The sequence below is a fragment of the Alternaria ethzedia genome, assembly GCF_023757985.1.
Source record: "Alternaria ethzedia strain BMP 0044 chromosome Unknown scaffold_40, whole genome shotgun sequence".
Taxonomy (NCBI): domain Eukaryota; kingdom Fungi; phylum Ascomycota; class Dothideomycetes; order Pleosporales; family Pleosporaceae; genus Alternaria; species Alternaria ethzedia.
The window spans coordinates 264,615-276,696 of record NW_026056233.1 but is presented as its reverse complement, the minus strand read 5'-3'; the positions used below and the strand labels follow the sequence as shown (position 1 = coordinate 276,696).

At 54.4% G+C, this 12,082-nt stretch overlaps 5 protein-coding genes across 5 annotated transcripts; 3 read left to right on the top strand and 2 right to left on the bottom strand.

Annotated features, from left to right (window-relative positions):
- Positions 1–677: 677 nt before the first annotated feature.
- Positions 678–2,737, top strand: J4E87_009938 (uncharacterized protein; the record flags this gene model as incomplete). Its single annotated transcript, XM_049381512.1, has 4 exons — positions 678–711; positions 765–1,071; positions 1,121–1,584; positions 1,632–2,737. 4 exons carry the CDS (start codon positions 678–680, stop codon positions 2,735–2,737), a joined length of 1,911 nt encoding a protein of 636 aa, XP_049228840.1.
- A 357-nt stretch (positions 2,738–3,094) lies between these two features.
- On the top strand, positions 3,095–5,136 carry J4E87_009937 (uncharacterized protein; the record flags this gene model as incomplete). Its single annotated transcript, XM_049381511.1, has 2 exons — positions 3,095–3,379; positions 3,436–5,136. The coding sequence occupies 2 exons, from the start codon at positions 3,095–3,097 to the stop codon at positions 5,134–5,136; spliced, it is 1,986 nt and encodes a 661-aa protein (XP_049228839.1).
- A 505-nt stretch (positions 5,137–5,641) lies between these two features.
- ALA1 (Alanine--tRNA ligase) lies at positions 5,642–8,705 on the bottom strand (the record flags this gene model as incomplete). The annotated part of the gene is made up of 3 exons (XM_049381510.1): positions 5,642–5,821; positions 5,895–8,527; positions 8,615–8,705. 3 exons carry the CDS (start codon positions 8,703–8,705, stop codon positions 5,642–5,644), a joined length of 2,904 nt encoding a protein of 967 aa, XP_049228838.1.
- A 479-nt stretch (positions 8,706–9,184) lies between these two features.
- J4E87_009935 (uncharacterized protein) lies at positions 9,185–9,972 on the top strand (the record flags this gene model as incomplete). Its single annotated transcript, XM_049381509.1, has 3 exons — positions 9,185–9,193; positions 9,230–9,317; positions 9,374–9,972. The coding sequence occupies 3 exons, from the start codon at positions 9,185–9,187 to the stop codon at positions 9,970–9,972; spliced, it is 696 nt and encodes a 231-aa protein (XP_049228837.1).
- Positions 9,973–10,128: 156 nt separating this feature from the next.
- J4E87_009934 (uncharacterized protein) lies at positions 10,129–10,871 on the bottom strand (the record flags this gene model as incomplete). Its single annotated transcript, XM_049381508.1, has 3 exons — positions 10,129–10,536; positions 10,595–10,723; positions 10,782–10,871. 3 exons carry the CDS (start codon positions 10,869–10,871, stop codon positions 10,129–10,131), a joined length of 627 nt encoding a protein of 208 aa, XP_049228836.1.
- Positions 10,872–12,082: the final 1,211 nt, after the last annotated feature.

Below are 12,082 nucleotides of genomic sequence, written 5' to 3'. Positions count from 1 at the left end.
AGCAAAGACCGATCGGGCTATGATGCCTGCGCGGGATGATTTGCCATAACGAGCATCGTGGAGCTGAACCATCAACGAACATTGCAAGAGTTGAAGACGAAGAAGTCGCGCAGCAAATGTATTGCGTCTACGATGTTCCAGATTTACGATTGTGGCTAGGCTTGACATGTGCTCTAGCCTTCACATGCCAACGGCGAGTTCCACGGTTGCGCGTTCCCACGCGTGACTTGCCCCAGGTTTCCCAGCAAGCCCCAACTCCTCGGCGTTCCGTCCGATGGAGAGGTCAGCCAACCGCCAGCCGCCAACCACGCTGCGCATACCCAAGTCATGTGGGCGCTGACGGCGACGAGCGTCTTCACATGCAACAGCTGGACCGTTGCTCAATATTCACATCAGCAGCGCAGCGCAGGCCGGGCTTGGTGAGGCTCACGCATTGCCAGCAGACAAACCGCCGCCGCGTGATTGGCCCGCGCGGCGACAACCTTGGAAGTGCATGCGGGTTAGCGCATTCTCCACTTCCGAGGCACAAGTTGCGCTCCAAGTGCTAGAGGGAAGCCGAGCAGCCATCCGTTGCATCCCTACAAAGCAGAAGCCGATCCCCAGACTTTTCGCCTTCATCTGCTCTCTCTCCATACCCCGTATTTTCTCCCCTTCCCTCTTCAACCGCATCCACCACCATGCCTGAGAGAGTCATTGTTGTTGGCGCTGGCCGTAAGCATCACCGCATCATACACCGTCACGCGCATGGCTAACCACGACGGCAGTGTCCGGCTTGAGCGCTGCTCACACCATCTACCTCGCTGGTGGAAATGTCGTTCTCCTCGACAAGAACAACTTCATGGGAGGCAACTCCACAAAGGCCACATCGGGAATCAACGGTGCTCTCACAAGGACCCAAGTCGACGAGAAGATCGGCGACAGCGTCAAGCAGTTCTACGATGACACACTCAAGTCTGCGCGAGACAAGGCGCGGCCAGACTTGATCAAGGTCCTGACCTACAAGTCCGCTGCCGCCGTTGAGTGGTTGATGGACGTTTTCAACCTAGACCTCACTCTCGTCTCGCGGTTGGGGTACGTCCGACAGTATTCCCGAATCTGACACATGTACTGACTTTGACAGCGGTCACTCCCAACCCCGTACCCATCGTGGTCACGATGCCAAGTTCCCCGGAATGGCCATCACATACGCTCTGATGCAACGATTCGAGGAGTTGGCCGAGCAGGAGCCGGATCGCGTCCAGCTCGTGAAGAAGGCCAAGGTCTCCAAGATTAACACCGAGGGCAACCGCGCCACCGGTGTCACATACACATTCGGCGGCGAGGAGACGACACTCGAAGGACCCGTCATTCTGGCGACTGGTGGTTACGCCGCCGACTTCACAGAGGACTCTCTTCTGAAGAAGTGGAGGCCAGACACCTACGACCTCTCCACCACCAACGGCGCTCACGCTACCGGTGACGGCCACAAGATGTTGATGAAGATTGGTGCCAACGGCATCGACATGGACAAGGTCCAAGTGCATCCTACCGGTCTCGTCGACCCCAAGGACCCTACCGCAAAGACCAAGTTCTTGGCCGCTGAAGGTACGTACATCACTTACATTCATCATTCATACGCTAACACTTTCTAGCCCTCCGTGGTGAGGGTGGTATCCTTCTCAACAACAAGGGCAAGCGCTTCTGCGACGACCTCGGTCACCGCGACTACGTCTCCGGCATGATGTGGACTGAGAAGGAGAAGGGCAACTGGCCCATTCGCCTTGTCCTGAACTCCAAGGCATCCAACGTCCTCGACTTCCACACAAGACATTACTCCGGCCGTGGCCTGATGAAGAAGATGACCGGTGCGGAGCTCGCCAAGGAGATTGGTGTCAGCGACAAGGACCTGCAGGCCGAATTCCAAAGCTACAACGCCATTGCCAAGGGCGAGAAGAAGGATGAGTGGAACAAGAAGTACTTCCACAACCTGCCCTTCGACATCAACGACACCTTCCACGTTGCACAGATGGAGCCTGTACTCCACTTCACCATGGGTGGTATCGAGATCAACGACCAAGCACAGTGCTTGAACTCTGACGGCAAGCCATTCGACGGTCTGTACGTCTGCGGTGAGCTTGCTGGTGGTGTCCACGGTGCCAACCGTCTCGGTGGTTCATCCCTTCTTGGCTGCGTCGTCTACGGTCGCGTAGCTGGAGACTCCGCCTCCAAGTACCTTTTCCAACAAGCGCTCAACAAGACCGGTGGCGCTGCTGTCAACCGTCTCGGTCAAATCTCACTGCACATCGACCCATCGCAACCGGGCAAGGTCTCCGTCGAGTGGGGCAACGGTGTCAGCGGAAGCGCTCAAGCCAGCTCTTCGTCAGACCCCGTTGAGCAACAAAAGCAGCTGTCTTCTGCACCTGTCATGTCCTCGAACGGCGACTCAAACGATCCCGGCAAGGTTTCCAAGCCGAACGCACCCAAGAAGTTCAGCATTCCCGACAAGGAGTTCTCGCTCGAGGAGGTCGCAAAGCACAACAAGAAGGATGATTTGTGGATTGCAGTAAAGGGCATTGTTATGGATGTCACCAACTGGACAGATGAGCACCCAGGAGGTCCTCAGGCGCTCTTCAGCCACATGGGCAAGGACGCGTCAGAGGAATTTGAGATGCTTCACGACGATGAGGTTATCCCCAAGTACGCCCCCGAGATCGTTATCGGTCGGGTCAAGGGTCAAGAAGTGACACTTGAGTACTAGAGGGAGGAGAAATGTTGTTTGTACTTTTAGCATGTTCGAAATGATATCACTTGCATATTTCAGATGAAAGTCCAATGGGCATACTCTTGTGATATTCGTACCATTCATGCATTCACCTGGTTAGCAGGGTTACACTGCAGAGAGTCGAGCCTCTCGTGCCATGGTAGCGGCGGCAGATCAGCCTTGGATCAGCCTCGGACCCTGGGCCGCATTTTCCCCAGACCATGAACACGCCGCACCCAGTCCCCCTTTGAGCATTACGCAGGCGACATGCTCACGACTGCGTAACGTTTCCCCTCACGTGCATCCTTCCTCAAAAATGCTGCGCCAGCACCTCCTTCATTCCTTTGACAGACAATGACCACATACGACGAGTATGGCATTCCCGTCGGCGCATACTCAGAACCCGAGAGCTTGACACACCAAGCATGGCGGCTGGGGAGGGCCTTCTTTCTATATCGCATACGACCTGCTGTGCAGGGCAAGAGAAATGAGCTGCGCAGTGGGAATTGGAGCTTTAAGCGGCTCTTTACCCTCGTGAACGGGCTGGTGCTGCTGTGGTGGGTGGTTCTGTACTGGGGCGAGAGAGGTATCTTCAACAGCGCCGTCGAGAGCTGCCACTGGGACAAATGGGAAGACTGGGTACGTCTATATCTCGCAATATCTAATAGAATACGCAAGTCTGACCATGTATCTAGGAAACCGGCGCGAACCCCCACAGACTCATCTTTGTCGCCGATCCGCAACTCATAGATCCGCACACCTACCCCGGCCGCCCGTGGCCCCTCAATCCTCTAGCCTACAAATACACCGACCTGTACCTCCGTCGCACCTATTCTCGCTTCCAGACCGTCCTATACCCTGACACTATCTTCTTCCTCGGCGATCTCTTCGACGGTGGCCGCGAATGGTCTACGCGCACAACTACCTCGCCGGAGAAGCAGTACCGCAAATATGGCGACGACTTTTGGATGAACGAGTACAGAAGATTCGGGAACATCTTCTTCAAGCACTGGGGTGATGGCGGCATGCAGGCGAGACCAGGACAGCCTGGACGGAAGCTCATAAGCAGTCTACCTGGTAACCATGACCTGGGATTTGCCAAAGGAGTACAAGAAGGCGTCCGAAACCGATTTGAAGCCTACTTTGGCGACGGCAACAGAATCGACGTCATCGCAAACCACACCTTCGTCTCAATCGACAGCGTCTCCCTGAGCGCATTCGGCCAGGAATCTCCCGAACAAGTCGAGAAGATCTGGCGCCCTACAAAAGACTTTCTCTCCGACGCAAAGAAGCGCAAAAAGCGCCTGATACAACGCGAACTACGAGCGCAACAAGGCCTACGACCCTACCCAGGCATGCCACACCACGCGATCCCAGCTCAAGACCTAGCCACCTCGTCCCTTCCCCACGCCAACGACGACATCACCGAATTCCCCACCATCCTCCTCACCCACGTACCCCTCTACCGCGCCCCAGGCACACCCTGCGGCCCCCTCCGCGAACACTGGCCCCCTACGCCTCCACCACCGGGCCGACCTCCCCTCGACCACGACGACCGAAACGCCATCTCCGTCCGTGGCGGCTACCAATACCAGAACGTGCTCAACCGCGAAATCACCGCTGACATCGCTGAGAAGGTCGGCGATATCCAGTATGCCTTTTCGGGCGACGACCACGATTACTGCGAGTTGGTGCATAAAGCGTATACCAGTGCTGGCGGCGGCATACGCGAGATCACGGTTAAAAGCATTAGCTGGGCTATGGGCGTTAGACTACCAGGTGTTGTGCTGGTTAGTCTGTGGAATCCGGTTGATAAGCTTGGGAAGCCGTTGAATGGGGGTGATGCGAGTAAGACGATTCAAACAAAGTTGTGTCTGCTGCCTGACCAGATTGGCACGTTTCTGAGATACGGAAGTCTGTTCGGGTTGACACTGTTGCTGCTGTTCGTTCGCGCGGCGGGCGTTATGCTAGGCGTTGTCTCGAATGGCGAGGACGAAAAGGCGGAAAGTCCGCTGTTGCCTACGGCGAACGTCCCAGCTGCTATGGAGAAGGAATCCCATTCCTCCAACTCATCGACTAGTTCGGAGCGAAACGGCAACCTATTCGCTCGAGCAACTACTCAAGCACGAACCCAACAGCAACAGCAGCAACAGTCGAGATACCAACTCCCCTTGATCCAACACGCCGGCTACGATCCCGCCAAAGACATCGACGTCGACGACGATGATACAGGAGATAAGAAGGTCAGAGTCTACGGTGTTAGCACTAAAGTGACGAAGAAGCCGCGGAAACGGAGAAAGGGATTGGCACTGTTTTGGTGGGAACTCAGGACGAGCTTGAGGACGGTGGTTGTGCTGGGGGGCGTGTGGTATGTGGTTTTGGTGTGGAGGGGGTGAGCAGTGTAGTTTATCTCTTGCTGCTTTCGATAGAATTACGTCGACATAAGAAAATATTAAAGACTGTAGAGTCTACGTTGATGTAGAACTACGTTGACCTAAGACAGGACTAATCACTATAGAGCCTACGTTAACGTAGAGCTACGTTAATCTAAAGAAAAAACTAAACAATGTAAAGCCTACATCGACGTTGAGCTACTTTACTTTGCTTGTTTTTATGTTAATGTAGTCTGCAGACCTGCTAAGTTTTTTTTCTTGCATGAGGTGGAACCCCCGTTGTAAACTCCAAACTGGGTTTTTGGCTCGAAGTACAAAGTGATGAAGTGCCACATCGATATCAAGTACATACTTAACCTGACAGTCAGAGCAGGAAGACTTGGTCTATTCGAAGAAAGCAGTACAAAGTCACACACATGCATTGATCTTCGTGACGTCTAAACCCCATGCCATCTCACAGTACAGCGACTGGATCATACAAGCACCATCACAGTCCAACCGAACGACCTTAGAGCTTAAGACTCTCAATGAACTTGGTTGCTTCCGCAACTCCCTCATCAACCTTATCCGCATTGGTACCCTGGCCAATCGCGGTAGGGGCGCCCGGCTTGCCACCCGCCTTACCACCGATGATGGGTGTAACAGCAGCGGCCCATTTGGGTCCGTCGGCGCCTACGTTCTTGAACGGCTATGTTGTATACGTCAGCAATCATTTATCAAAGAAAAAGGGAGAAAGAGAATAGAAGAAGGGGACGACATACCTCACTAACATAACACCCATGCACAACCTTGCCCTCCTCAGGCGAAGCAGAGAAAAGATACAAACTCCGATCCTTGAGTGCACTCTTCGGACCAGAGACGGTCTTGATAGCCTCGCTGATGGCCTTGTTAACCGTGCTCGACCACTCCAGCTTCTTCACCATGAACTTCTTGCTGTCGTCCTCGAAGAACTTGGTCACTTCGTCGAGCACACGCTTGTTATCAGCCTTCGCAGCAGTCTTCTGCTCATCCAAAATGCTCTTTTGGATCTTGGCGAACTCCTCGCGCAGCTTGGTCTTTGCGATGGCAGAGATGGTCAGATTGTTGAGGTCGACGCCGATTTTCTTCGCTTCGGCTTCTTTGGCGGGGCCAAAAGCCATCTTGCCCATGGCTTGGACGCGTTCTTGGAATTCGCGCGCGATGCGTTGGACGTTGTAGGCTTCTTGGCCGGTGACAGCGACGATGCGGCGGATGCCCTTGGCGATGCCGGATTCCTCGAGGATGACGAGTTCTTTGATTTCGCCTGTCTTGAGAACGTGGGTGCCGCCGCAGAATTCGATGGAGAGCTTTTCCCACTTCTCGTTCTTGACGTCGCTGAGGAGCTCTTCGACTGGGACGCCAACGGAGACGACGCGGACGGGGTCGGGGTAGGTCTCGCCGAAGACGGCTCGGACACCACGGATCTCTTTTGCAGATGCGAGTGGTACTTCTTTGGCGTAGACTTGTGAATCCTGCTTGATGTACTCGGAGGAGATTTTCTCGACCTTGTCTAGCTCCGCATCTGACAGACCAGCCTTGTGCGAGAAGTCGAAACGCAGCTTCTCTGGTGCGACTAGAGAGCCCTTCTGATCGACCTCGTTACCCAGGACTTCCCGAAGAGCGTAGTTGAGGACGTGGGTACCGGTGTGGTTGTTGCGGATGGGATGTCTCCGGAGCTCGTCGAACTCTGCAATGACCTCGCTGCCTACGCTCAACTCGCCGTACTTGATGTAGCCAGTGTGCAACACGTAGCCGGCATACACCTGCACGTTCTCGATACTGATCTCAGCCTCGCCATCTACAAGTAACCTTCCAGTATCGAATTCTTGACCACCCTGCTCGGCGTAGAAGTTTGTCTTGTCAAGCAAGACACCGAATTGCTCGTCTTCTGGTACTTCTTTCGTGCTCTTGAGGAACTTCTTGTTGTGATATATCGCCTTGATGGTAGCGGTGATGTTTTCGCGGCCAAACTTGGCGGAGTCGTCGGTCTTTGGGACTTCGGGCATGTTCTCCAGCGCACCAAGGTCGTGTACGTCGAACTTGACGACTACGGCACCAGCCTTCTTATCTCCCTTGCTAGCTTCGCGAGCCTTCTCTTGCGCTGCCTCAACCTCCTCGTCCTTGATTTTCAAGCCGCGCTCTTCAGCCATGAGCTTCGTCAGATCAACAGGGAAACCGTAGGTGTCGTATAACCGCCAAACATCGTTTCCTGGCAGCTCATCCGAGCCCTTGACCTTGGCCTTTTGCGCGTACTTTTCGAAGATGACCTCACCGCGATCCAACGACTTGGCGAATGCCTTTTCTTCCTCGTCCAGAATCTCCATGATGTCTTGTTGCTTCTTCTTGATCTCGGGGAACATGTCGCCCATCTGTTCAACCAGCGTAGGTACAATCTTAGAGAAGAAGTCGCCGATTTCCGTCTCGAAGTACTTGCGCGCGTATCGTGCACCTCTCCGAAGCACTCGGCGAACGACGTATCCCCGACCGACGTTGTTTGGTACACCACCGTCGGCAATGGCAAAGCTCATCATGCGAACGTGGTCCGCGACGACGCGGTATGCAGTGTCGATACCATCTGGATCCTGGTCTCCAAAGTTGCCCCTGTATTCCCGCGCTCCAGTAATCTCCTGTATCCTCTTGAACAGTGGTGTGAAGACGTCGGTGTCGTAGTTGGACTTCTTGTGCTGCAGCACTGAGACCAATCGCTCGTATCCCATGCCGGTATCGATGTGCTTGTTCGGTAACGGTCGTAGTGATCGGTCGGGCTCGCGGTTGTACTGCATGAAGACGTTGTTCCAGATCTCGATGACCTCGGGGTCGTCCATGTTGACGAGCGACGCAGCGTTCCTGTACTCCCCGTTGGCTGGCTCCCTCAAATCGTAGTGTACCTCGGAGCAAGGTCCACATGGGCCCTGGTCACCCATCTCCCAGAAGTTGTCCTTCATGTCACCAGGCAGGATGTGGTCTTCCGGTACGCCCACGCTCTTCCACAGCTCCTTGGCTTCCAGATCCGGCTCCAGCTCACCTGGCACGCCCTCAAAGTATGTGACGTATAATCTCTTGGGATCTATGCCGTACACCTTTGTGAGCAGCTCCCAGGTGAAGCCTACCGCCTCCGTCTTGAAGTAGTCGCCGAAACTCCAGTTGCCCAGCATCTCGAAGAAGGTGTGGTGGTAACTGTCCTTGCCCACATCGTCGAGGTCATTGTGCTTTCCACCGGCGCGGATGCACTTTTGCGAGTTGGCGGCGCGCTTGAGCTGTGCGAAGTCGGACGAGGGGTCGACGGTGCCTTGGAAGATGGCCTTGTACTGGTTCATGCCCGCATTGGTGAAGAGGAGGGTGGGGTCGGAGAGGGGCACGACGGATGAGGAAGGCACTGTTTGCTGTCAATTGACTCTCTTGAACATGTTGGACTCATAGCATCAAGAGATGTCGACTCTCGAACACTGAGACGGAAACGCACCAAACGTGTGTCCGCGCTCCTTGAAGTAATCCAGGAAAGTCTGGCGCACGCGGACGGCGCCCCATTCGTGCTTCTCTTCAACGAGCGACATGTTTGCGGCCGGCGCGGTGCCGTGGGGGAGGGGCAGCGAGAGAAGGCGAGTGCAGGTGAAGAGTCTCGTGCAGCGTCTAGACAGGACGAGCCGAGGCGAATGCGAACGAGGAAGGTGGGAGTGACGGGTCGCAAGCAAAGGCAGGCGTCTAACCGTATGGTGACTCAGAGGGGCAGCTCGCGTTGGTAGCAGCATTCACGAAAACATGTGGGCAGGGTGCGGGCGCCGAGAGCTGCAGCAAGCAAACTGCGGGGCTGTCCTGTCGAACGCGGGCCCAGGAGCTTCGGAGGACCGACATGGCGCGCCTCAGCCCTTCTGGAAGCTTCACGTAAGTGCGCCTAGACGACCACGCTCCCAGTATAACAACCGCCATGTCCCGATCCCAACACCAGCCCTATCGCTAATCCATCACACCACCCCTACCAATCGGCTGTCTGCGGGAGTACTTGTAGCACGATTTCCTGCCAAAGCTGCGATGCATGGCGCAAGTCGCTAGCTCCCCTCGTCCCTTCGCGCAACAACAGAATGCGCCCCATGGCACCAAGAGAGCCGCTGACAGCTCGCTCGAGAATGAACAGCGGCTGAGTAAGCGCTTTGACCTGCTGAATCTAGGTATGCTCACCCCATTACACTCTACGCATCGAACCCCCCTTCTGACAACAGCACAGTAGACAACAATGGCACCCGCCTCTACATCCCCGTCCCAGGCTCAACCGACGCCCCCCTCCCCCGGCATTCCCAAGGCGCAACCTCCTACGGCGACCCTCTAGCTTTCGTCTCACCACGTCGCCAACAACCCCGCAAGCCACGCCACGTCCGCGCCAGCCCCTCCCAAGAAGCATGCGGCATGGAAGTAGAAGACACGCCCCACCGCGTCTACATCTCGGACCTAAGCGCCGAACTCTCCGACCTAGAATCCGACGAGGAAACGCCCATCTTCCTCTCCGACATCGAGAAGCACCTCTCCAAAATCCCTCAGCACATCTTACAGGGCCCAGAGCCCAAGCCCACGGATAAGAACCAGTTGGTGCTGTATAATGTGCCGAGCAGTTTGACGGTGCCCGAGGCGCAGGATAATGTGCGCAAGGCGATTGTAGAGGCGCGGCAGAGGATTAGGGATAAGCAGGTTAATCCCGTGACGGAGCCTGTGGATGTGGATCTCGGGAGGGATAGTAGTGTGGTTGGAGGACCGAGGATTATGGATGCGATACCCCAAGCTATGGCGTCACCTGTAGAGGGAGACGGAGACGCCATGGACATTGACTGAGTGGATGATTCTTTGAGTGAATGGTATTATTTGTTGTTGGTCATGAAATTATTATGGATAGTTTGTAACGCTTGTTATACATCAAATGCAATCAACGTGATCCAGTCACGATCTTGTATATCCGCCTTTTGTAGCTGTTTTGTATGTGCATCCTATCTACCGTCTGAATCTATCCAAAACACCCATGATCTTGGCCTTTGCTGGCCGGGGTGGTAGTTCTTGTGATTGTCCTTGCTCGACATCGGAACCGACAACGCCGCTCTGTTGAGGTCCGGCTTGTTGAGGTACTCCTTGTGGTGGGGCACCGTATACTGGCATCTCCATACCCTGAGCTCCTTGGTTCGGGTTCATCTTGGTGGCGCCGGGAGGAGGGGGCGCAAAGTATTGGGGCGGTGCATCAGTGTTCTGGTATAGCGGCGGGGGTTCTGCCCATGTGCCGTCCTGTCTTTGTGTGTATTGCGGGTTGGGTGCGTTAGGTGCGTAGGGGTTTTGCGTTTGGTAGAAGGTAAAGTGGTTCTGGGGGACCTGACCATGACGGCGGCGTTCAGAGTAGGATATGAGGAACTGTTGTGACCGTTAGTATATGAAGGGTTGCGTGTGTTGGAGAAGAGGGGTAACGTACGCGATGGTATGAGAGCAACGGTAGGCCCTTCCTCAGACGTTGCTTTGCGTGGATGCGGCCTCCTACAAACCAACCGAAGAATATGAGAAAGAAAGCTGCGAGGATAATCCATTTGACGATTATGCCTTTCTGTTGTCTTGTTAGTTCGAAGTCCTGTGAAGACCACTAGGTGATGAGCCAAACATACGTCTGAGTACCAAAAGCCATTGTCGTCAAAGCCACACTCCCTCGATCCATCATCAAATTCGACGCAGTATCTCTTTGTTAATGAAATCATAACTGCAATGTGTGTGTATTCTCAGCAGAGATAGTGGTGCGAGTCGTGGATGTCTACGTTGGATCGCAGAGGGGAAGATCGACTGGTATAAGCCCAGTATGTGCCGCAATCCAGGGAGGATGATATGGCCGATATGAGCGGTTAATGGGACAGCTGCGCCACTGCTACGTCGTTCTGTCCTTCGGTCGGTTAGGCTCCCGAGAGGGAGGTGTGTCGCGTGTGGAGTGGGTTGGCAACGGGTATTGTTTCAGATGTGTGAGGCGTGGGTGTGTTGGGTTTCAAGATGGGATGGATGCGCGGGCGGCTGTTGAGTGGCTGACCTTCGATAGTAAATAACTAAGGAAGTGGCTTGAGGAGAAGGAAATGGAAACTTATGGAAACGACGATGAATTGAATGAGTGACAAAAAGAATAACCAAAAAAAGAAGTGACGAAGATTGTGGCTGGGGCAACTGAAGCCTCGAGGTTGGGGAGGTCGGGGGAGCTCTGGTCTGCAAGGGACGCGTGGAAAGGAGTGGAGCGCGTCCCGTGCCCTGCAGGGCTGAAAGCTTGTTCCTTGCCCGCCTGGCCGGATGTGGCGGACTTCACTCCGCATCTTCGTCTGTCGAAATGTGGCTGTGGCATTAATTGCGTTGGAAAATGCGCGTGAGCCATGATGCAACAGTCGGTGAGGTTCGATTCTTTATATTGAAACATACACTTCCTTGTGTTACGTGTCGAGTAGCGCGTGTTCCCGCTAGACAGCAATGATCCGCCGCTGTTGCCGCCGTAGCAAGATACTTTCTTTTTTCACACATCACATTGTAAAGTACTGTTGGGATACAGACTGAGTTACGCGGAGAACCTCGCAGCACTGACGCGCGCACAATGGACATGTCATAATGATAGGTTGGATCAAATTCAGTGCCGTTGGGATGCCGGCTTCCCTAACCTGAAGCAAAAAAGAAACAAAACACAGAGTAAACGTTGTGGTATAATGCCACCAAACGCCTGATTAACATGCCCAATGAAGACCTCACTATCGCACTCTATACTTCCGCCATTCCACTGTAGACTCCAGAGGTCCCCGCATGTTTCGCAATGCTACGTCACCGGGAGGGATATTCCTGTATCGGACGCTGAACATAGAAAACGCCCAAAGGCTTCAACTCCGGCCCCATGCTTGAAGATTGAATGAAACCGAGTATACAGATAGAAAGGATAACCAGCGAA